The sequence below is a fragment of the Pavona decussata genome, unplaced genomic scaffold, assembly GCF_977016875.1.
Source record: "Pavona decussata unplaced genomic scaffold, jaPavDecu1.1 SCAFFOLD_40, whole genome shotgun sequence".
Classification (NCBI taxonomy): Eukaryota; Metazoa; Cnidaria; class Anthozoa; order Scleractinia; family Agariciidae; genus Pavona; species Pavona decussata.
Genome location: NW_028145462.1, coordinates 979,374 through 1,005,752, shown reverse-complemented (window position 1 = coordinate 1,005,752; position 26,379 = coordinate 979,374). Strand labels below are relative to the sequence as shown.

Here is a 26,379-nt window from a genome sequence, read left to right as displayed (position 1 = left end):
AAGAAAAAAAAAACAACAACAAAAAAAGCAAACAAACAAACAAATTAGACTGAGAGTACAGTCAATAAATTTGTCCATTTTTATCTCCCTCGCGACGCGTTTCCTCGCGGAAGGTGACTAGTCTCGCGCGCGCTTGTATTCGTTGGATAAAAATCGCCAAAACTACCGACTACTACTCGTAGTCTAAAACAAATGAGTAACATAAAAATGTCCTTAACTGACTCTCAGCCTGAAGTATGTTCTAAAAAAAGGTTCTTACAAAAAGTACTGTATTTACATTTAATCTTAAATGAATTAAAAGACTGGCCGGGATTAATTATTGACGCGCCATTTTACGGATCAAATTTAATGACCATTCTTGACTTTTTCGTCAGTCACTGAAAAAACTGGCCGTTGTCGAGAGGTTATTTTGGCAGTTGGGGACGCGCTTTAGTGGCCTTTGCCGTTGTAGAGAGGTGGCCGTTGTAGAGAGGTTTAAACAAGAGCTAATGTATGGACTGTCCGCCGGGACAAAAAAAAGTGGCTGTTGTAGAGAGGTGGCCGTTAGTGGAGGTTCGACTGTATCCGTTTGACGCTTGAAAGAAAACGTTTAAGAAGAGCTGACTTCGTTTGACGCTTTGGAAATTACCGTAATACAGTAAGTCTTTGTGAAAACGCTTCAACTTGACCAAAAGCGGCGGCTTTCCCTTTACTAGTTATCTTATAGCGACGTGAGAAAAGATCAAGACATAGGACATGATTCTTAGCGTTATTTTTCAATTGCTTTTTTGTTTTGTTTCCGCTTGCCGAGACCTATAAGTTTTACGCACCCGGACACAAGTGATCTGATAATGTTCAGCCGCAAATAAAACAAAAGGAAGCTCATGAAGCGCGATTCACGGACTCGCGAATTGTCTTCTTTTATGCCAGTGTCGTACTAGAACAAACGCAAGTTCTTCCACTAAATACAGGGATATTCGAAGTGCGAGAACGTGAGGGATTCAAGACTATAGAAAGACCGTTCGCGCAAATATCGCAACGGGTGGTTACACCGGCAGCAATATGCTTCCAATCAAAGTAAAATTTAACTTCCGGTGGAAATCGCTTACATTTCTCGGCAAATACTCACTCTTTTTCAAAAATTCTTTTTTTGTTTGTAAGAACTTACTGGAAAGTTTATTTTTATCTAAAAAAAATGAAACTCCAAAAATTTTCTTTCTGAAGGTACACAGTAACTTTAAGCTCTGTTATTCTTTGATTTAATCGTTTATTAAAGCGCGTCCGAATGCTGTTGCTCCCAGATCTCAAATTTCTGTTGCGCAACACGTTTCACTTCGAAGTTGTTCTCGAGCTGCGATCAAGATGTCCATTTTTGCTTCTAAAAACATTCTTTCGCTTTGCAGCTTAGCTGGATTGGTTGAATCGGCGAGACAATTTTCTATTTTTTTGAGCTAGCTGTTTATGCCAATTCCTTTGCGCGGACGACCTATGATCTTGTTTGATACTCCTTTCCTTTCAAAGTCTGTTTTCGTTTCATTAACGGTTGGCTGGCTTCAGCACTTTCAAGATCGACTAGGTCATCGTCTGAATTCATTTTTTCTAACCACTGTTTTTTTTCCCGACCTAAGTTACGTACACAGCTGAGTTGCGTGAGAAAGAGTTTTTACTGTAGCGGGCGGAGCTCGAGATAACTTGAACTCCAATGTTGATAAGAACCAGAAAGCATTAACTAGAACTCCAACAGACCAGCCCTTCTTTCTTGTTATATAAATTTAATGGCTTGATGGAATTACGTAAAAACCCTTTCTCCTCTCCTGTACCTTAAATAAACGCTTTGATTCTTTCACTCTTTCGAAAACGACGGGAAAACTGAACTGCAACACGATCCTATATCTTCTGAACTCACAAAACGGAAATTACACAACAAACAAGCTAATCATTAACAAGCTCTGTTCGCTCATAGAATACAACTGTTAGCATTGTTAGGCTTTCTCTTTAGCTGTCAGTGATGTCCTCAATAATAACAGCTGTGTTTAAAGCCACCATCGGCTTGCTCGTGAATAAAGGAAGGGATAAAGCAGCAGAAAAGTTGAAGGATGGCGACGTAACGAATCAGAAATTCCGTGGCTTGATCGTGCGTGAAATCGACGATATCAAGTCGCAGTTGAAGGGCTTGGCAAGAAAAGATTTGTTAGCAAGCATCAGCTTCTTTAAAGAAGGAATCGAGTTGCTGTATGAAGCGTTTGGTAAGGCAAGGCGCAAAAGGGAGCACGGCACGATAAAGGAAGAAGCAGCAGCTGGAACAGCTAGTGTTGAAGCAGTTTCTCTGGCAAAAGGAATGAAAAGACTGGAGCTTTATACTGACCTGGATGAGTCAGCTACGAGGGCGCTTGCCGATGCAAAAGACAGATTCAAAGATGCCCGCAGAAAAGCAACAGAAGCATTCGCTAATGAAGCTAATGAATGTTGGAGAGAGTAGACAATCCCGAGATCGCATTAGCAGCGTGTAGAGTGTGCATTGAAGAGCTACACAGTCTGTCAGCTGTTACGGAATGTTTTACTGTCGAGCTCAAAGGAGGCTTCTGGGCTCGGTTTAGTAAAGAAGAACGAAGGGCGATTATTTCCGCCACTTCAGTGTCATGTGAATTGCACCATCTACGATGTTATTGTGATGGTCAGTTTTAGCAACAACCCGCTGTACGCAAACAACTGGCCTTGTGTTGATACCGGGAAAGAGAAAGTGGATCCGCTCTTTGAAAGAAGAGTTTCTAAAGTGTTGCAGAAACAAGGTATGGAGCACTGCTGTGCACTATGGTCATTTGGTCAGGAGGGTGAAGAGGAGCACAAGCTGAAGAATCCTGCGGGTATCGCTACAAACAGTTTATTATAACAGACGATTCGGATTCAAGTGTGAAAGTGTTTGACAGCAGGGGAAAGTTTGTTCTCCAATTTCACCCTGAACGCAATGACACTGGGACGGGCTTACGTGTTTTAGATGTCGCCACTGATGTGAACAATAGCAACATCTATGTACTGGTCAGGCTGGCGAGGCCTGGGGCTGAGTGGGAGCGGGAAGTTCAGGTATTCAGTCAGACCGCTGACCTACTGCACAAGTTTCCCGTGAGGGGAGAGTACTGGGGCAAACTGGCAGTCACCAATAACAAAGTGCTGGTACCAGTGAGAAGAGAGACTGTGCATGTGTACGAGCATGAGGGGAGATATGTACGCAGCTTTGGAGAAGGGATACTGAAGAATGCATGGGACATCACTGCTGGTCCTGATGGCCAGATCATGGCAAGGAATGGTTCCTGTGTGTTCATATTCACCGAAGATGGTAAACAGCAGCGTGAATTCAACATTAACAACAAAGAAGATGAGTACTGGCGCATTGCATGTCATCCATCGGGGGAATTTGTTGTCGTCGCTGGAGAGGAACGAGGAACAGAGCACCTGTGTGTGGCAATATACACTAAAGATGGTGAGTTCGTGAGGAGAATAGTAGTAGCTGAAGAGAAGATATTACATATGGCCGGGATTACAGTGAGCATGGAGGGTCACATTGCTGTGGCTGTTAAAGGTGACCGTAATGTCAAGGTAATTGTTCTTTAGAGTTAGTGATTCTGAAACACAAATCAACATTTTTTTAGTGAAAACTAAAACGAAGGAAAAATCATGAAAACAATTAACTCATCTTTCTTTGCGACAATTCAGGATTATCAAATGACTATGAAGACAGCCATTACTGCTTAGCTTTCGACTGTAACAGTAACTACGTTTACTGGTGTTTTAACTTTTGTCTTTGTTTTTTTGGGGGCTTGTAATGTATAATTCAATATCATTTGTGATGAAGAAAACTTACGAAAATATACAAGTTTTAAAGCAGCATAAAGAGTGTAGGTATATTGAGGGTGTATTCTTTCAGAACAATTCTGGTTATTCTTATTGTGGTCCAGGAATAACGGAATACACAGCATTTTTTTCTGCAACTGAAAGAATGCAATTCTGCCTATTCCCAGGGGCGTAGCCAGGGGAGGGTTCCAGGGGTTCCGGAACCCCCCCTCTCGCGTCAAGGAACCCCCCTCTCCTATTTTTAACAGTGATTTTATCCCAGCAAGAGTGTAATGGACTCTCGACATCTGGACCGAGCGGTTCGATCTGGCGGTCACTACCGCGGCAAATGTAGGTGTTGTGTCCTCCATCTCGCGCCGGATCAATCAGCAGCAGCACCGCGACAATGTACCAGCACAGACACCATCTGATTACTGTTAGAGGACAGTTGCTATTCCCCTTCTAGACCATCTACAATCATAGATGAAAACATACTTTAATCTTACTAATGATGCTGCCTTGTCCCGCCTCTTTAATCTTCTTCCTGAGCTGGTAGCCGTCGGAGACAGAAAACCTGACATTGAAGCAGCGTTGGGGTTTTATGAGATCGACCTTCCTTCTCCTCATGTGGTTAATGTTGAGCTCCTGCGATGGAGCAGAAAGTGGTGCAGCACTGAGGATGCCGACCTTCCCACCAGTGCAGTTCAGACACTCCCAGCATGCGATCGAGAGTTCTTTTCTAACATCCACACCTTGATCCGCATTTTGTGCACGTTGCCAATAACGTCAGCTGAATGTGAGCGCTCATTCAATACACTAAGAAGGTTAAAACATACCTGAGGTCGACCATGTTAAGCGAGCGAGAGCCTGGGCTGGCGTCGATGAACATCAATTACCACCGAGACATAAATATCGAGGAAGTGATAAACACGTTCGCTCAACGGCAACCAAGACGTCTTCTGTTTGTGTAGCGTTAACGCCAAAGTCTTGTACGTAAGTAATGTAAGGATTTTAGACCAACCGTTTTCGTTGGAACCAATTTGGAACCCCCCCCCCCCCCCCTCCTCGAAATCCTGGCTACGCCCCTGTATTCCTATCTACTCCTTGTATTCCTATTACAAAATAGTCCCAAAAGAATGCTCCCCGAGCCATCTTCGCACTCAGTTTAATCCAGTTATTAATCTTCTTAGAATGGTGAGATGGCAATTAAGGGTTATAGTTAGAACCTTTTTATTTTATAAAGTTTGCCTGGCCTTATAATTGTTGTAGCTGTTCAAAGGGTTTTTTTATAAAAACGGTTAGTTATTTTGCTGCTATGCAGTAATGTTGCTGTTATTTTTAAAAACTCATCAAGGAGCCTTGAAAATAACGAATCAAGGATCTCAACTTCTGCCCATGTTTTTTACCTGTTATATGGCAAAGGATGCCGGAATTTCTTTTTTTTTTTTAAAGCTCTTTCTCTTTAAGCTATTTGATCCTGATTATAAATGATTATATTTTTGACAAACTATTTTCATGGAAACTGGTGAATTATTTTCCTTACTAAATAATTTGAAGTATTGTTAAAATTATACTTGATTTTTGTCTGCTTACAAGTATGAGTAGTGAAAACGTTTCCCAGGACTAGATTGACAGCTCCACATGCAACTATTATCCTGGCCAATAAGACATTTGTGACACTTGACTGTTTTGGCAATTTTTCCCATTTTACTTTGCTTCAACAACATCGACATCTTCCCCATAAGTCGCTCATTAACATAATGTCTCCCTCCCCCCTCTGTTCAATGTTGAGGATTTACACTTGTTGATTTGTCTTTGTTCGTGGCCATTTGTAATGGAGGGAGAATGCATAGGAGTAAAATCATGTCTGCATATCGGCCCAAGTAAGGCCTCCGTTCCAAACAATTTGGCCAGGATTGTATAATGAAAATATACCTGCATTGTGGGGCAGTTGAATCAGACCCTTGGGTGCCAATGATTTGATTTTAAAATACATGTCCATGCAGTTGATATATAATAATAATAATAATAATAATAATAATAATAATAATAATAATAATAATAATAATAATAATAATAATAATAATAATAATAATAATAATAATAATAATAATAATATAAATTGATTTTTATTCTCCACAAAAATGTACTCATTTATACAGTTATCACTAGTGACCGGTGCTTGTAATACAGTTTGTCGCAACAGAATCATTTAGTTGAGTAATGTGGCTTTCTTAAGAGCTGTAAAGAATTTTGAGACCACATGATCTCATTTCTTTTGAAACAAAAATGATTCTTAAATTGATGTAATTAACCCACTGGTCAGAAATATTAACAGTAACTGTTACTTTTATTAAAGTGTATTTACTGGTTTATAATCTTGTGTAATCACTGTGTATACTAATGAACACTGATATTGGCCGTAAGTCAACACTAGTCTAGGAAGAGGTCATGTCAGCACTTAAGGGAGTTTAGGAAAACTGTAGTGTTTGTTTGAGTTGACATAAACATTGAAGTTCCCCCAAACCTACTGTGGTTATATCGTGTAATTTAAGGACGGTGCCTACTAATACCGAAGTATTTTTGTGCGGTTTATGAGTACGCGGGAAACGCAGATCTTAGCAAGGCCTATTGGAATCCAAAAAGAAAATTGGGGGTAACCACGCATTTTTCAGAGATAATTAACATTAATATCACTAAAAAACGCCAAAATATAAAGCAATGTATGGAGTTTTTTCCTAAATTGAAGCTTAATCATCTCTGAAAAATGCATGGTTACCTCCAATTTCTTTTGGAGATACCAAAAGCATTTGGTAAGTTCTGCTTTCTCCGGTTAGTTTTAAACCGCGCAAAAATATTCCTATATTAGTAGGCACCACCCATAGGAAACCTGAGTATCTCCAGATGCGCAGAACGTATGCGCAGTAACAGTAGTAGGCACCATCCTTAGCAACTCATACAAGTTTGTAAATTGAACAGTTTTCGTTGTTACAATAAAGGTTTACAGGTATATTTGTTTTGAAGTATTACAGGGGAAGTTATTTGGCATGAAAATTCCCATTTTATTTTCCGGGTTTTATTTTCACATAAATTCAAGTTTTATTCTCAAGATTGAAATATTTTTTTCTACTGTCAACTTCATAGACTGCTCCTCTGACAACCTGCTATTTAGTAGGGTGTAAAAGATTCCTTGCTGTCTTTACCGAAATACTGCTTAAATGATTTCTGAAACAGTCTCATCCCAGCGGCTACACTTGCGTTCAATAACATCTGAACTATCACACATCAACATTTCATGCACAGACTGTAAAGTTAGAACCACATGAGTGAAGCCAGGTTAATATGAACACCTGCAGTTTTTTTTTCTTCACTGAGAAGCCATGAAGTGAAACAGATGCGATGCCAGTGTATTGCCTTGTACAAGTTTATTCTCGGAAAGGTCAACATGGTTTCAAGGAATCAGCAATGTTCAGGTGACAATGGGATCACAACCAAGTCACATGGTTGGTCTGAGAAAACTTTAATGATTTTCGCTCCAATATTAATCATCTATTACCTTGGCCGAGTGAATGAAAGAAAAAACCTGAGTGTTTTCATGAAAATCTATGTGAAGAGAAATATATATGAGTAGGAAATAGGATCAAGCAACGCGTCTTACCGATCCCACAAGTATGTTTCTTGGTATCCAAAAAGAAAACTGGGGTTAACCATGCATTTTTTAGAGATATATATAATTATAATTATATTATAGTAGTAGATATTCATTTAGTCTCCATAGGATGTCGAAATTTAAATTAAGAAATGTTGGCGTTTTTGTAGCAACTTGCTTTGCTTGTTTTGTCTTTACATTTTTCTAATTTTAGGCCAAGAGCGCAGCACAATATTTGCGCAATGCATGTTGAATAGTTTATCTGGAGCTATACCAAACCTATATGCACAAGACAGATAATAAGCAGTCAAATGAATTTCACTCATGTTGAAGAACAAGGACAATTCATCACCTGGATGCAATACTTTGTTACGGGTCAGGAGACTTTAAAATGTTGGTCACTAATGGATTTATAATACAGTGGAACCTCGATTTAACGAACCTAATATTCTTTGACCCTGCCAAAGTTACAGTAAAATGTATAGAATAGAACCTCTATATAACGAACCTCGATTTAACGAATTCTTCGATATAACGAACATAATCCGGAAGCCCAAACGTAAAATCTACCTCGATATAACAAATTACAATGTCAACACGCGACAGAAGATAAACGCTGAACAGATCAACACTCTGAAAGTGTCGTTTTTTTGTAAACAAAAGCTGCGTGTCTGCTCAAAAGTGAAAATAATTGCTACTGAAAGCCACCATGCTTAATGAATTGCATCTCAAAACGCGGCACTTCTGGGTGACGAAAATTGCATTGAATTGCGTGACAGAAGTCACCTGTGTTGAAAATCAATCATTAACTATGACCTCGATATAACAAACATTTTGGTCGTTTCCCCTCAAGTTCGTTATATCGAAGTTTTCGATATAACGAACCCTCGATTTAACGAACAAATTTGGCCGGTCCCCAGCGACTTCGTTAAATCGAGGTTCCACTGTAATGCGTTGGCGTCATTTTATTTCATTCAGTTTTTAATTAAACAAAAAGAAGCTAAACGGAACTAGCGGTGAAAATAAAAAGACTACGGTGGTTTCTAAGACAGCTAGCTTCAAGGAGTTTTACTTTTCTTTTGTCTCAGGAGTCGGCGAGAAGCTGGCGCGCGAGTTGAAAAAAATCTCGCGCGAAAACTGATTCATCACGTTATAATTGGTATCAGCCAGTTTTTTTTTTTTTTTTTTTTTTTTCTTTTTTTTTTGTTCTTTTTGATGTGGCGGCCAATTTTTTAAACGAAGCGATCAGTTTTGTATTTAAACTGTTGATAAAACAGATGATTAACTTTTCTTCTGATAATGGCAATCATTTCTCTAAACGTTTTATGAAACCGTACTGTTTAATTTAAGGAGCTAACGGTGCATGCGTTCATAACAAACGGTGTCGTTGAGTCTTGATTTAAGGATCTTTGATTACATATTGACGATAATGAGATGCATCGTACCCTGTGCCACTTAGTAACGCTATGGACAGCTATCTTCAAAGTAAAATGAATGAAAGCGAATTTCCACTCAATAGACTGACTTGCTGTTATGATCAGGACTCTTGAAAGGGAGTTACAGAAGAATTGCTTAAATAGACATGCATACTATGCTCTTCTCCACCGTCCTTACGGAATGACAAGCATGATAGCTAAATTGATCGTTTGTCTCACGATTGTTTCACATGGCTGTAGTTTGAATAAACAAACGTCAACGCAGTGGCGGCACCGCGAAACGACGTCTGTTTACTCAGGCTAACCTAGTTGTTGATGTCTGATCGCGACGCTTTATGTGGCAGTCCGAACAACGAGAATCGAAATCCTCCAATCACCAACATCCAAAGCAAGGATGTCAAACATGGTGTTACTACTTGTATTGATACTGACAACCAGTCGACAAAACCACCTAATCAGTGAAGACCAGCAGTTTAGCAGTCAAAACGTTGCGGTTAACACTTACAGTTATGTGGGTGACAACTGTTGTAAAAAACGATTGAATTGAACGATCATATCAAGTCGCGATCAACGATGGCTAACACCTTTCATGCATGACTTGTTAACAGTAAGCATATTCAAAAGAAAAGCTTTAGCAGTGGGATACGGTATGGACACTGCTTGAGGGTAGAAGCGGCAATAAATAAACCCTTTGACAGTCATTGTTTTCGCACTTGACACATCGTTTCCTTCCTCATTTGATTCGTTAAAAAATAAATATTTCTAGACATTGCGACAGGTGAAAGAAGCCCGCTTTTCAGTCTTTTGTGAGGCACTGAACTATGAACTCGTATTTCTTTGTTTCGAAATCTAATTTGCAGGCGGTAATATCTGAAAATGTTTTCTGTCTAGTTAGCAACGCCACAACACTAATCAACAAGCTCTGTTAGCTTATAGAATACAACTGTTAGCATTGTTTGGCTTTCTCTTTAGCTGTGATGTCCTCAATAATAACAGCTGTGTTTAAAGCCACCATCGGCTTGCTCGTGAATAAAGGAAGGGATAAAGCAGCAGAAAAGTTGAAGGATGGCGACGTAACAGATCAGAAATTCCGTGGCTTGATCGTGCGTGAAATCGACTATATCAAGTCGCAGTTGAAGGGCTTGGCAAGAAAAGATTTGTTAGCAAGTATCAGCTTTTTTAAAGAAGGAATCGAGTTGCTGTATGAAGTGTTTGATAAGGCAAGGTGCAAAAGGGAGCACGGCACGATGAAGGAAGAAGCAGCAGCTGGAACAGCTAGTGCTGAAGCAGTTTCTCTGGCAAAAGGAATGAGAAGACTGGAGCTTACTGACCTGGATGAGTCAGCTACGAGGGTGCTTGCCGATGCAAAAGACAGATTCAAAGATGCCCGCAGAAAAGCGACAGAAGCATTCGCTAATGAAGCTTTGGAATTGTCTGATCGCGTACTGGCCATGCAATATCGAGTAATGTCGACAATATTGGAGAGAGTAGATAATCCCGAGATCGCATTTGCAGCGTGTAGAGTGTGCATTGAAGAGCTACACAGTCTGTCAGCTGTTCAGGAATGTTTTACTGTCGAGCTTAAAAGAGGCTTCTGGGCTCGGTTTAGTAAAGATGAACGAAGGGCGATTATTTCCGCCACTTGTCATGTGAATCGCACCATCTACGATGTTATTCTGATGGTCAGTTTTGGCAACAACCCGCTGTACGCAAACAACTGGCCTTGTGTTGATACCGGGGAAGAGAAAGTGGATCCGCTCTTTGATGGAAGAGTTTCTGAAGTGTTGCAGAAACAAGGTATGGAGCACTGCTGTGTAGCATGGTCATTTGGTCAGGAGGGTGAAGTGGAGCACAAGCTGAAATGTCCTATAGGTATCGCTACAAACGCAGATGGACAGTTTATTATAGCAGACAATTCGGGTAAAAGTGTGAAAGTGTTTGACAGCAGCGGAAAGTTTGTTCTCCAATTTCTCCCTGAACGTAATCACACTGAGACGGGCTTACTTGTTTTGGATGTCGCTACTGATATGAACAATAGGAAAATCTTCGTACTGGTGGGGAGGTATGGGTCTGGGTGGGAAGTTGAAGTTCACAGTCATACCGCTGACCTACTACACAAGTTTCCTGCGATGGGAGAGGACTGGGGCAGACTGGCAGTCACCAATAACAAAGTGCTGTTACTGGCAGAACGGACTAGAAATGTGTATGTGTACGAGCATGAGGGGAGATATGTACGCAGCTTTGGAGAAGGGATACTGAAGTATGCATCGGATATCACTGCTAGTCCTGATGGCCAGATCATGATACTGGATGGTTCCTGTGTGTTCATATTCACCGAAGATGGTAAACAGCAGCGTAAATTCAACATTAACACCAAAGAAGATGCTTACCAGCGTATTGCATGGCATCCATCTGGTGAATTTGTTGTCGTCGCTGGATTGAAACGAGGAACAAAGCACCCGTGTGTGGTAATATACCCTAAAGATGGTGAGTTCGTGAGGAGAATAGTAGTAACTGAAGATAAGGATTTTTTTATAACCGGGATTACAGTGAGGATGGAGGGTCACATTGCTGTGGCTATCAGAGATATTTTCGGTAATGGCAAGGTAATTGTTCTCTAGGTATAGAGTTAGTGATTCTGAAACACTAATCAACATTTTTTTAGTGAAAACTAAAACGAAGGAAGTTTCACGAAAACAATTAACTCATTTTTCTTGGCGGCAATTCAGGATTATCAAGTGACTATGAAGACAGCCATTACTTAGCTTTCGACTGTAATAGTAACTACGTTTACTAATGTTTTAACTTTTGTTTTTTTTCTTAGAGCTTGTAATGTATAATTCAATATCATTTGTGATGAAGAAAACTTACGAAAATATACAAGTTTTAAAATAGCATAAAGGGTGCAGGTATATTGAGGGTGTATTCTTTTAGAACAATTCTGGTTATTCTTATAATTTGTGGTTCAGGAATAACAGAATACACTGAATTTATTTCTGCAAAGAATGCAATTCATCCTATTCCTATCTACTCCTTGTATTCTTATTACAGCATAGTCCTAAAAGAATGCTCCCCGAGTCATCTTCACACTCAGTGTAATCCAGTATTTAATTTTATTAGAATGGTGAGATGGCAAGTAAGGTTTATAGTAAGAACCCTTTTATTTTATTAAGTTTGCCTGGCCTTATATTTTTTAGTTGTTGTAGATGTTCAAAGGGCTTTTATAACAACGGTTAGTTATTTTGCTGCTATGCAGTGATGTTGCTGTTATAATTTTACACTTATCGAGGAGCCTTGAAAATAACGAATCAAGGAGCAGAACTTTTAATTAGCTGCCCTTGTTTTTTACCTGTTATATGGCAAATGATGCCGGAATTTCTCATTTTTTAAAGCTCTTTTTCTTTAAGCTATCTTGATCCTGATAAATGATTATATTTTTGACAAACTATTTTCATGGAAACTGATAAATTATTTTCCTTACTAGGTAATTTGAAGTATTGTTTAAATTATGCAGTCGAACCTGTATATAACGGCCCTGTATTAAGCGGCCACCCTCTATTTAGTGGCCAGTTTTCAAAGTCCCAATTGTTTGCTCATAGAAACGCTGTATTTGTTACCTGTATTAGGCGGCCACCTCTATTAAGCGGCCGCGGCCACCCTGTAGCAGCCCTATGTTTGTCTTTCGTTGTTATTTTAAGTGGCCACCCTTGAATGGAAACTAAGCCATATCTTATTTTTTGCGGTATTTTATTGTGTTTAAAATCACTATAAAGAAATAACATGTACAAAGCTACTGTAAGCTGATACTCGGCTGTTTAATGTGGTTAACGCTTTTCAGATGTCCGCAATGTGGTGAAGTACAGTAACATATTATGAACGCTAAAAAAAGTTTGTTTTCAATATGCTTCACTCTTTAGCAAGAAATTCTTCTTTAATTAACTTGTTCTTCAGCCACGTGACATTGAACATTGAGCGTAACAACTATGAAATGACGGAATGAGAAATTTTGTTGTGAGCTGTAAGTCATAGAAATAGAGCACTGTATACCGTAGGAGAGTAGAGGACAATTTATTGTATAGTACTTTTACACAATGTTACGTATATTATACCGTTAAGTTACAAGTTGGCACTGAAGTTTGCTTAAAGTATTGATTACTTGAAACAGTGTAGATTGTCCTATTGTTTGCTTGCATGAAGTGTTTTTGTATGATCCGCCATTAAAATTGACATTAGACCACGCCCAGTGAGTATTTTTGATGATCCTGTATTAAGCGGCCAGTTACTCAAGTCCCGAGGGTGGCCGTTCAATGTTGAGGATTTACACTTGTTGATTTGTCTTTGTTCGTAGCCATTGCATTGGAGAGAGAATGCATGGGGCTGGAGTAAAATCATGTCTGCGTATCGGCCCAAGTAAGGCCTCCGTTCCAAACAATTAGGCCAGGATAATTTGTATAATGAAAAATTGAATCAGATCCTTGGGTGTGAATGATTTGATTTCAAAATACATGTCCATGCAGTTAAATTTATATTTTATTAAAAACTGGATCATTGTATAATGCAATTTGAGCGATTTGATTGGCTTAGCGGCCATGGTATATGAGCCATTATACCATGCTCAAGAAATAGAGACCATTAAATTGTCTTCTAACAATTCTTGCAACGCAAAATCAGCAAAATCTAGCAGCTCAAGAAAATTAAGGCATAGGTCTCTAGTTACTTACTCAAAAAATCAAGGGGGTGGTCAATCTTCTGAAGATTTAGCTGTAACGTCGTAAGACTTTGGCACCATAATATGCTTACATATGTCAACATATTGACATACACAACTTATGCAAATTAGGTCACATGACCTGTTGCAGCCGGAACATTTATGAAAACATTTGAGCAAAAATGGCACCACTTTTTATTGCCTCCTGGAGACTGCCGGTAGTTTTAAAACTTTGCCACTGTTAGGCACTTCATTTCTGTGCTCGGGCTTTTTGAATATTCCTTTAATTTTAAACATAAACGGCATTTTTTGCTAGTGCCCAGTCCTCCCAAAGTAAAATTGGCCGTTTATTTTCAAAATTGAGGGAATATTTAAAAAGGCCCGGGCACAGGAATAAAGTGACTAACAGTGGTAAAGTTTTAAAACTACAGGCAGCCCCCGGGAGGCAATAAAAAGTGGTGCCATTTTTGCTCAAAAGTTTTCTTCAATTTTGCATCCGTGAAAGGTCACGTGACCTAATTTGCATAAGTTCTTTATGTCAATATGTTAAAATTTGTAAGCCAATTATGCTGCCAAAGTCTTACGACGTTACAGCTAAATCTTCAGAAGATTGACCACCCCCTTACTTTTTTGAGTAAATAACGAGAGACCCATGCCTTAATTTTCTTGAGAGTATTTCTTGATTGTTTTTTAAAAAGACAATTATTCCACTCACACTTGTTGGATATGAGATGATTATAGCCAACTCGGCACTACGCACATCCTTGGATATCTTTCATCTCATATCCAATGCGCGTTGTTGAATATAATTTGTGGACTCTTATTTTCTTATTTTTATTCCCCACAAAAATGTACTCACTTATACAGTTATCACTAGTGACCAGTGCTTGTAATACAGTTTGTAGCAAGAGAATCATTTAGTTGAGTAATGTGGCTTTAAAGAGCTGAAAAGAATTTTGAGACCACATGAGCTAATTTCTGTTGAAACAAAAATGAATCTTAAATTGATGTAATTAAACCACTGGTCAGAAAAATTAACTTTTTATTAAAGTGTATTTACTGGTTTATAATCTTGTGTGACCACTGTGTATACTAATTATGAACACTGATATTGGCCTTAAGTCAACACTAGTCTAGGAAGAGGTCATGTCAGCACTCAAGAGAGTTTAGGAAACTGTAGTGTTTGTTTGAGTTGACAAACATTGAAGTTCTCCCAAACCTACTGTGTTTATATCGTGTAATTTAATAACTCCTACAAGTTTGTAAATTGATTAGTTTTCGTTGTTACAATAAAGGTTTTTACCACACTTGTTTCTAAATTCGCAATCTGATTGGCTAATTTTCCGTTAGTGATAAGAGTCTAGACGACGCTGCTCGCGTCAATCAGCGCGCGGAAATTTTGACAGTTATTGTAAAAATTTTCTTTGCATTGATATTGTGGTAAAAACAAATCGAATGTGGTTTAGCGTTGTCTGCACTCTTATCGACAATGATATTTGTCATCACAGTGGTCAAAATTTGTTGTGGACTCACGAGGCGCACTACATTTTGACCACTGTGATGACAAATATCGTTGTCGATAAGAGTGCAGACAACACTAAACCACATTTGATTTGTTAATTACTGGTATATTTATTTTGAAGTATTTACAGGGAAGTTATTTGGCATAAAAATTCCCATTTTATTGTCCTGGTTTTATTTTCACATAAATTCAAGTTTTATTCTCAAGATTGAAATATTTTCTTTACTGTCAACTTCATAGACTGCTCCTCTGACAACCTGCTGTGTAGTAGGTTGTAAAAGATTCCTCGCTGTCTTTACCGAAATACTGTATAAATTATTACTGAAACAGTCTCATTCCAGCGGGTACACTTGCGTTCAATAACATCTGAACTATCACACGTCAACATTTCATGCACAGACTGTAAAGTTAGAACCACATGAGTAAAGCAAGGTTAATATGGACACCTGCAGTTTTTTTTTCTTCACTGAGAAGCCATAAAGCGAAACAGATGCGATGCCAGTGTATCGTCTTGTACAAGTTTATTCTCAGGAAGGTCAACATGGTTTCTAGGAATCAGCAATGTTCAGGTGACAATAGGATCACGACCAAGTCACGTGGGTTGGTCTGAGAAAACTTTAATGATTTTCGCTCCAATATTAATCATCTATTAACTTGGCCGAGTGAATGAAAGAGAGACACATGTTTTCGTGAAAATTTATCTTAAGAGAAATTTATGAATATGAAAAAGGATCAAGCAACGCATCTTACCGATGTTCACAAGTATGTTATAAGAACAGTTTTCCTTAGAAAAAGCGGACAAGGTGCTCTTGGTATCCAAAAAGAAAACTGGGGGTAACCATGCATTTTTTTTTTTTTTTTGAGATAATAAAACTTCAGTTTGGAAAAAAATGCCATACATTGCTTTGTATTTTACTGCTTTTTACAATAACTGTTGTTTAATTATCTCACAAAAAAATACCCTGCTACCCCAAATTATCTTTCTGGATTCCATTAGCCCATACTAAGATAAGCTTTTTCCCCATAGTTACAAAGTATGCAAAAATACTTTGTTATATGTAGGCACCCTCGTTAAACATAGAAAATTAGGAGATCCTTTAAAGGGGAAGAATCATGGGGTTTTTTTTAACTCTTGTTAAAAATGTTGAATTAAGACCTTCACTTTGTTACAAAATAATTCTGGAACAATGAGAGGAGAGAAATCAACTTAATTCTTGACAGGAACAACTCGTCCTCTGCTCTAGCGCATTTTGGAAACAAAAATATGATAACTTGAAAAACATTAGCCTAACATTTTTCAAGTTTCAATTCATATGGGCCTGCCAGGGGCACTAATCTACGGTTGTATCACTTTGGGGTGATCGATAATTTATAAAAAAACTCGACAATTGTTTTAATTTTGTTTCTGTTGTCAGACAAACATTTTTGAGTTTTGAAATGACATCAAATTTTCGTGATACTTCCCCTTTAAGATAAGGTTTTCACTTTTAGAGGGCAAAGCTGCTAAGTTATTTGTGACTCTGAGTTTATTAAATTACTTCAGTTATTTTTTACCAACAAAAGGTTTCAAATTTTTTTAAAGTTAAGTATGTCATGTATTCAAACGGTAAAACACAGACGGTAAACAGAGACTAATCAACACTGTGTGTCTGTTTTTCGCAGTTTGAATACGCGACATAGTAAGTGTTCCTGTGTTGACATCTCAGCCCTACTATCCCCAGGCTCCCAACCGGAAGTGAAAGTTGACTTTTTTATGCCTCAAAAGCAGGGGGGAGAAAAATTGATAAGGAATCTATTTCTGTATTTTCATATGAGAACAACATGAAGATTTGATGAAGCAAGTAATATTTTTTTTGTCAATACACTTTAAAGGTTCACACAATCACTGATGGACCATAATATGCTGAAAGTAATAACATTAAAAAAAAACTTCAAAAATATAAGAATTCAATAGAGCGTTTTCATTCACGTGACTACTGGCCATATTGGTTTACTGAAACAAAAGAAAGCATTTGCATAAAAACAGAGTTCAATTCCCAGAGGTTTTGTTTGGGACACCAACATGGCCGCCATTTCTTTGATTTGGGACACCAACATGGCCGCCGTGACGTCATGTGAAAACACTCTATAAACCATTTCTGAGTTGCTGTGAACCTCACTATGAACGCGAGGCTAGGTGCAAAACTTTTCATATGAAAATAAGTTTTGTTTGCATATGAATGAAAACTAATTTTCAATTAACAAAAACTTTGCACTTAGCCTCGCTTTCAAAAATTATGAGGTTCAAAGCATCTCGGAAATGGCCTATTGTTTCTTTACTTAAATTACGCTTTATTCAGATGTTTAAATAAATTCACCCCTCCACCCTTTAAAAGCCAGAGGGATTTTATTTCTTGCAGGGGCATGCAATTCATGGTAAGGTAAGGGAGGGTGACTATATGGTACCTTACCATGAATTACTTGCCCTTACAGGGACATCTTTAGAGGGATTAGTCTGGCAGGGGCGTTAAAACCTTTTTAAACATCTTAATAATGATTAGCACCTTATTTATCACAACAATATCTCTACTTAATCAAGCATATAGCTCAGGAGAATAAAGAAAATGATCACTACATAAAGGCTGTCTTCATGACTCAACAAATTCACCAAATGCATGTTGACACTGTGGTTTCTTTAAAGGTACAGCTTTATACAAATACTGGTAGGACATTGTCGAGTTGCTTTGAACCTGGCATTAAGAAAGTGACACTTGATACACTGTTTTTATAAGAAATTATTTTACATTCACATGGAAACAAAACTAATTTTTATATGAGAAGTTTTGCCCTTAGCCTCACTTCCATAATGAGGTTCATTGAGCCTCTTGGAAATGGCCCATTGGACTGCATATAACGTCTTTCCCAACTTGAACAACCCTCTCAAAACATTGGCTTTTTACAAGGTAATAAGTGGAAAAGAGTTTTGGGTGGGGGAGGCAAAAAGGTGCCACAATCACCTTGTTGAACAAGACCAAACTTGGTTATTTCTCGCCCATGTCAGCAATGTTAACTACATTCACACAGAGTCAACTGCTTGATTGTCTTTGTGCCGTAGCTCCATTGACAGTTGACCGTCTCAGTGATGGTGGTTTGTTTAGGAATGGTGTCCATGTTCCTTGTATGGAAGGATTCTCTGTGTGCCAAAATTGTCTTATCCTTTGTACTTTTACTCCCGATTCATGCCTTAGTCTTTCTACCCATTCTTCAATCTCCTCTGGAGTTTTGTTCTTCACTTCTACTATTTTACTGTTGCCATTCACTAAATTACAAAAGTAGATAAATACAAAAAAAAATTGGAAGTGATGCACTTACACTGCAAGCCATTGTAGTAGTGTCTGCATCTTAAATGGGAAGTATGGGCGTACTCCTGCCTCGTTCCCAGACGTCTCTCTCTCTCTGTGTGCACGTGGTCCCTCGCGCTTCGTCACCAGTCGCTCGCGTTTCACGCTCGCCTTTGACTAAACTGCAAAACGAAGTGCCTGAGGAGGAGGCTGGGCCTACTCTGTCTCTGGTCAGAGGCACTAATCCACAGTTTTATTGCACTGGGGTGATAAAAATTATTTATAACAAACTTGACGATTATTTCTTTGTTTCTGCTGACAGACAAACATTTTTGGGTTTTGAAATGACAGCAAATTTGCATAATACTTCCACTTTATGCAGCATTCTTACATCCCCAGTTCAAATTTATGTATTTCAAGTATTTCACTTCCATATCTTCACCTCTTGGTATGACATAAGCAAAAGTCAAGTGGTCTCCATCAGTCTTAATGGTTTTTATTCTACACCAAGTGATCAGCATGACTAAGATAAGTACAATACACAGCCACACTTGATTTCATATGCATTTTTGTTGTGTATACACTCAGTTGAAAAAAGTTGTCCTGTGTAAACTTTCAATATTATTGTAAACAATGCCACCTGGTGAAATTATAGGATAATTTAATTGGCATGTGCATATTTTGTGTCTTTTTCTTTGTCTGTGAACAATATGTGAATTTTAAGCCCTAAAAACTGCACATACTTTTATTTTCTAACAACATGAAGATAAATAAGCTGATAGGTCAAACACTTCCTAGAAAGTTGTTGGGTCTTATCCTTCACGGTTTATACCTTTTAACGTGGCCGAATACAGTTTTTTAGTGTACAGGTGTTAGAAGACGTTATTTGGAAACTACGTGCTTCTGGACGCCCAAAATTGGTATGGGGTAAGACTAACTAAGAAGGAATGCATTTTCGTACGTCTTGTTGAGCTAAGTACCGTTTTCCATGGCAACGCAGCGAACTATTAAACGTCCACAAATAGTAGGTTTCCTTTATTTTTAGAAAATGTACTCATTAGATTTTTTCCATGTTTTGGATCCAGAAAAACTCAAAAAACACTGACACAGTTGCACTACTTTCATGTAATTTTAACAGAGAGGTCTCCTGTAAATATTGATTTTGCATTTTAATGTTTTGTGAAGATACTCTCTGTTAGATTAAGGTTTCTCTTTGTAGGCGAGTTACGCTTTTAGGGAACTATTTTCATGCCAAATGCATCGAAATTCTAATGAGCGGTTCCTTAGAAAACAGTTCATTTCCACGAAAACCACCAGTCACAATTTTTTGGTCAAATGCGCAGCATGGCTTTAATTGGGTTTCATGGCAAAGATGAAAAGCATGCAAAAGGCCTTGGTGAATGACTTTTTTGCTCGGAAAGAAAAGAAAAAAAAACAGAAACGAGAAACTTAGTTATTTAGGATCAAAACTTAACTTTATTATCCATTTCATGTGAAATTGAGGGATCACTTTATCGACCGCTGTATTTGCGTACCACAACCCTAGCGTGCGCTTAATAGCATCACTGACAGAATCTGTAAAGCGCGCGCAAACTGTGTTCGGCCACCTTAAGTGACAACGTTTTTACAATCAAGTGTACTCAGCAGACCACTAGGGTGAGACATCTGTACTACCGAGGGGGAGGAGGGATGGCGCAGTGGTGAAAGCACTCGCCTCACAGCATACATATGGCCCAGGTTCGATTCCCAGACTCAGTGTCATATGTGGGTTCAGCCTGGGGGGGCGGGGGCACTCCCTTATATGGGCTATATAGGTTTGTGTTGCGCTAAAGGATATGGTTTTTCAGCTGCTTTGGTCATAAATAGGGTATCAATTTTAACCGTTTTGGTAATAAATAGGGTATCGATTTTTGCACTCTAGTCTGGAATTCGTTTTTTTTTTTTTCAAGAAGAAGCTACTTCTTCATCATGATGTTTACAGCAACTGTATACGTGCTGCAACGGCTTGTGACGCGCTCCGGTCAAGCCCTGGGCTCCAGGGGAGTTTTGAACTGAAGTTGACCAGACCCTATCAGGTCATAAATAGGGTATCAAATTTTTGGTCAGGTCATAAATAGGGTAGGAAAAATCGCGGATTTTGGTCATAAATAGGGTAAGGGTTTTGGGAAGGGGGCTGCACACCCCTACCCAATTTTTTTGGGTCAATTATGTTGTCCCTGGGGTGGAGAATTTAAATCATTTTTAAGAAAATGTCAAAATCCCCACCCCTGCTCGACACCCCCCCTCCCCCCCTCGGGCTTGACATTGATAGGTGCATAACTTCAGGATTGTTCTTTGCAAATTCTACGATCTCCTTGTCAATGTATTCCCTGAGAGAAACCCACGAGGTGATGCCGGTCAAAAGAGCTTTAACAGTTAATGCATTACCTTATTCCTCTGCCTGCTGCTTCCTCCGCGTTTACAGTAGTTAAAAACTAGCCGCCGCGCTGTATTAAACGGGCGAACAAATCGACCGAATACTCCGTTAGGGATTCCAACCTGCGCCATATTGAAATCTTCAAGTATGTTATTCATGTAAGAAACTTGGAGTTGACAACACACTAGATAGGCTGTTCACAGTCCCTCTATTTTTTTCCGTGGGATTCTCGAGACTGGCCTGTCGCCATAAGTCGCCATCTTGGTTTGTAAAAGCGAGCGCGATCTGGGGAGAGTGTCTAAATTACCGAGGGGAGGGTAGCGGAGTTGGGAGGCGGCGAGAAAAATAGGGAGACTGTAACAGCAGTAACAGCTTCTCACTGTCTCGTGTTCGAGGGGCGTGCCGAAACTTTGTCGCCTCAAGTAATTGTATCAACTAAAAAAATACTCCCCAGAGGCCTGCCCCAAAGATAAACATGTGAAATTGGAGGAAATATTTAATAGTCCTTTGTTACAGTACAGTTTCTGTACCATTTCGAAACAAAGTTCAGTTGCGAAATAAAAAAATATATACTGTTTTCATATGGGGTGAAAAATATGGAAACAATTTCATCTCTTTACTGTAAATAATTACATGTAAACAACGAACGTATGTAAGGAACTGTAAATATGTTCAATTCAAAGATTAAAAGTAAAAAATATATATTTAACTACAAGGGTGTCTAAAAATGCACCTTGTCTCTCGACATACATAACGAATATATTTACATTTAAATAAAAGAAAGGAAATAAAAGAAACTTTCCAAGCATTGATTGTTTACTCTGTTTACTCAACACCTAAGTAGTACCCAGATCTCAGACGACCTACATTTGGGCATTAACAAGATAGAAGGCTGGGTATGACAGTTTTTCAGTACATTCATATGGCCTAGGTACAAATATGAATGCTGGTTTAACCGGTTTTCTCGTCCACTCATGTTCACCTGGCCTAGCGGGATTTTACAAAGTGGTTGTTAATTCGTACTGCTCGTATTATTTTTTAACGATTGCCGTTCTGAATGTAGCCATCATAAATCTAAACAAGAGAGTGGAAATGAGCCCCATGTACGTTGACTCAAATTTGATGGTGGGCAAACGTGCATGAAACAAGTGATAATCTTTTGAAAAAAACGCTGAAATTCACATATTTATATTAAATGCCTGTCAAGATCGATAACATTTCACTAGAAACAATCACTTAATTGGCATACCGTTATTTTATTTATTATTGTTTTTTTTTTTTTTTCAAACATGTGACTTAAGGATGCCTTTCCGTTTTCATCGCTACGCGACGGATGGAAGGCCTAAACACAGAACTGAAAATTTGGTTAGAAACGTTTTAAACGTCTAAGTGTGAACTGGGCCTTATTAAAGCCCTTTCAGATTGTGTTTAAAACTAAACGGTGATTTTTGATGAGTTCTCATCGAGATTCATCTGCTATTTTCAGTCCATCGAGAAGGGCGTTGTCCTTTAAACGAAGACCATTGCATCTTTTATTGCAAATAGATTCCAGAGAAAGAGAGGAAGCGATCAGTGTGGGCAAGGGTGCCTGTGTCATTCGAGGATTTTCTGAACAGAACACGTAATGAAAGCGATGAAAGAACCAGTGCCCCTTTTATGGATACGTCCTTCACAGACGTGTTTTTTAGGTGGGGCTCTACCTGAATTTGAGTGAAATTTGAAGAGGTTTTAAGAATGGATAGAAGAAAAAAATGATTTTTGGAACACTAACAGACAGTTGATACTCACGCAAGAGCACCCCAGGTTGCTAGTAGACAAACTTGGTATCCGTCTATTAGTTATTAACTACAAATTCTAATTTTAAAAACCTCACTAAATCTTCAACATTTCTTATTTCTTTTAATTTTACCAATCCTTCAAGAAAAATTATTTCCTTCCAAATATACCTAAAAATCACCCAAAAATTCATAAAAAACCCCAAATCATTGATTTGTGTAATGAATGGAGGGTTTTTGTATTGCTAAGAAATGCGAACAAGATATTTTCATTTGACCGATTTAAAGCGGCGTGAAAACAGCTTTCAGGTGTACCCCCACCTTAACCAACTGAATACCACGCTAGGACACATTCTAGCAAGATGTCGTATTTTAATGGATAATATTTTAACCGTTACAATTAACGGATCTTGTACAAGGAAGTTGTAGTAGAACCCATGCCCTTCCTTTTCTTACCTTGTCTTGATCTCATGAATAAAACAAGACGCGTATGTGCGTGAACTTGGGCTTCTTTCCTGGCATATCCAGTTGTAAACGCCAGAAGTTGACGTGATAAAATCTCAGCTGTCATTTGTCGATTGTTTTACAGCTCAAGCATAGTACAAGCAAGTATATTGTAAGCAATGTATATTCCTGGTCTAAATTTGCATCTATCTGGCCAACAGGAATTAGCAAAGCGGGCAGGGATATCTTGTGTTGGCTTCATCCTCCCCCCCCCCCCCCCCTCCCCCCTCCCCTTCGCAAAAGTTTTTGTTTTTTGAAAAAAGGGAATTCTGATTGAAATTGGTGTTTCGTGGGAATTTCTCTTTGTCAGTATCTTTAACCCATTAATCGATGAAATTTGTCCCGCGTCACATAGGCAAAATTTGATCCGTCTCGAGTGCATGTGTTTGTTTACGCAAGATTACGCAGTTGTCACGTTTTGTCAATTAAACTAGAAAGAAAAACAGACAGAATGGTTTCCTAAAGGAAAATTTATTCAGAAAAGTCTTTGTTCACGCCTAAGAAAGAAACGCTTATTATTCTAAATGCCAAACGAGAGACGCGAAGGCGATTTGAAGAACTACCAGTTTATTTCGAAGCGAATTTATCAACCCGTGCGTGGCACGTTTTTTTAAATTTTCGCAAAAATTGTTCAGAATATAAAGAATCGGTCAATTAGAATAGTATTTCAGTACAAATTCACGATCAAACCTGTAATTTTTCGATGAATTCCCAGAAGTACTCAAAAATCGCGTAGAAAGTCCGTGGCCTCAATAAGGATTTGAGATGTCCGCGCTCCGCTAACTCGTCGCCTGGACAAAACAACAATTTGTATTCGAAGCACAGTTTCTTCGCCGTTATTTCTCGGATTTCCGCTATCGAAACTGTTGAGTATTCCTTAGTAGTTCTTCTTTCGATGTACCACTTCGAAAAGTTGTGTTTTCCTTCGGAAAAAAGGAGAAAATCGGCGACTAAATAAATGTCCGACCCTTGCAAACCCATGCAGCGACAAGATTACCTGCGCATGCGTTTTACGGCCTTTGACTGAATGAGGAAAAAAAAGAAAACAACGAAGGGCAATTTTCAACTTGGTCTCCCTGTGGGAAGCCTAAGTAATGAGGTGGATTCTCATAAACGTGGCATTTATTATAGGATGATGTCATGTTTTATTTTAGTCTTACCAACAGGTTATGAACTGGTTTGACAGGTTTATCAATGATGTCATGTTTTATTTTTATCTTATGGCAGTCATGGTCGGAATCACCGGTTTTACAGGGTTTTTTTTATTAATTAATTATCATAAAATACATATAACAAACTTTATTGTATAGCTCCCCTTTAGGGGCTCTGCCGCCATACATGAACTGATTAAAATAATAATACTAATAATATTGAAAACTATTTACATTTGGATGAAAATATAGAGAGAAAGGAAAAAATACGGTAATAAAAAACCAAAGAATTAAAAAAATTCTTAAAAAGTCGCTTTTTAAAACACGCTAAGTTTTCCCGTGTCTCTGATATGCCTCGATAAATTATTGTAGATTTTTGCTCCACGGAAGGCGAAAGCCGTTTGGCCAGTCACAAGTTCCAGGATCTACAATTTCTTAGCTAAAGAATTTGCATTCGGGAGTCTTCTCAGAACTTAATATGGGGAGATTAATACAAAACACTGTTTATGTAAGGTGTAATTAATTGGTTTTGGATAACGGCACTTAAGGTGAAGGTGAAATATTGTCTTGTCATGGTTCTATTCGATGTTTTCTATATTTTCCCGAAAACTCGGAAGTAATGAAAAAATAGTTTTCGTGTGTGTTTCCGGGCTCGCCTCAATTTACTAAGCACCTTTCCCGCCTAATGACTAAAACGTTTCGTTTCAGGTTGAGCTTTGTGGGGGATTAAGCAATTAAAACAGTGTTTAGTTTTCTTTGTTTATTACAGTGCGCTGTCAACGGTAATGCCGACATCATTATCTAAAACCAGAATAATTGCATCATCAGGATGAAAGGCCTTCAAGTGATTTTGTAAAAACGGATAGAATGTTTCGCGGTTCGCTCTCTTTTTACACCCGCTCGAGTAAGATCTAAAAATAACAAGAATTATGGAAAGAAATAATAATTTTTCGTAAGAATATGCATATGGTTTTGCACGCTAGGGCACGCTAGACGTCATCAAGGCCATGCGCGCGCGTGTACGTTTCGAAAGTTATAACCAAACTCTAGCTATTATTACTATTACGTCCTTTTCATGTAAATACTAACTATCTGTGAGCGCTAAGTATACCTATTTATTCTATTTATTTACTATAATAAATGCCACGTTCATGAGAATCCACCTCATTTTATTCGTGAGATCAACACAATCGGCGATGACGTCATCGTCGTTAATTTCTTTCCCCCTCATGTTAATGAGATTCCCCCTCGAAATTCCGGCCTAAATCATCCTTCCCAGAATAGTGGGGGGGGACAGGGGGGCGGGAGCCCGGGAGAATAGGGGGCGGGAGGGGTACGGGAGACGGGAGAGGAAAGGGCGGGAGGCGGGAGTTCCAAGAGGACGGGAAGCGGGAGAGCAATACAAAACGGGGAATTTCTTTACTTGTTAATGCGTTAGAATACTATCAAAAAAAGAACTCAACAATGTTGTACAATGTTATTTGTCTTCCATTTAGCGTCCTCCGAGGCTTTACACAATATTTTATATCCAAGGGCACACAAAAATTCGTGCTCAGGCGATAAACAGGGTTACCTCCGGTGAAATTGTAAACCCTTTCATGGTGTTACGTCATAGCTCATGAAATGTCAAGCGTGGTATGTGTACACATGTGTGAGTGTGCGCAAGTTTTTAGAAGTCTCAAAAGAGGTGAGCAAGGCAAGCAAGTACGCGTCTTGTAAATTTAATATCAGAGATTCAATGTCATCAAAGACCATTTTAGTAGTTCTTAGTATTTTTCAGTGCGGTAGTAAGAAATCTGGGGCATGGACGACCTTCTTGGGAGTTAGCTCCCATTGACCGTCAATCGGACTGTACTAAAGATTTTGCTGCATGGTGTATGGGAATTTGCGGACGGAATGCTGTTTCAATGAGCACGTGGAGACAGCGGAGTGACTCGTTTAATGACACCGTTTTTCGTTTTGGACAAGGCAAAATCGATTCCTATTACAATAGGCAGCCAAATAGCATGGGAAGCAATCAGGAGCGGCTTTATAGAAAAGAGGAGTAGGATTAGGAGTAGAAGGAGATCAGTGCAGCCTCCTCTGCACATT

The 26,379-nt window shown here is 38.8% G+C and overlaps 1 protein-coding gene and 2 long non-coding RNA genes across 3 annotated transcripts in view; all 3 read left to right on the top strand.

Annotated features, from left to right (window-relative positions):
• The window catches only part of LOC146483080 (uncharacterized), a 286,359-nt gene extending 280,250 nt beyond the window's left edge, over positions 1-6,109 (top strand). Inside the window, exon 3 of the long non-coding RNA XR_014863977.1 lies at positions 6,029-6,109. This is a non-coding gene — a long non-coding RNA (uncharacterized LOC146483080). The remainder of the gene's footprint in view (positions 1-6,028) is intronic.
• Positions 6,110-9,869: 3,760 nt separating this feature from the next.
• LOC146483079 (uncharacterized) lies at positions 9,870-11,513 on the top strand. Its single transcript, XM_085106197.1, has one exon. The coding sequence runs from the start codon at positions 9,870-9,872 to the stop codon at positions 11,511-11,513; it is 1,644 nt and encodes a 547-aa protein (XP_084962323.1).
• Positions 11,514-12,267: 754 nt separating this feature from the next.
• LOC146483060 (uncharacterized) overlaps positions 12,268-26,379 on the top strand; it is a 286,304-nt gene continuing 272,192 nt past the window's right edge. The window contains exon 1 of the long non-coding RNA XR_014863968.1: positions 12,268-12,565. This is a non-coding gene — a long non-coding RNA (uncharacterized LOC146483060). The remainder of the gene's footprint in view (positions 12,566-26,379) is intronic.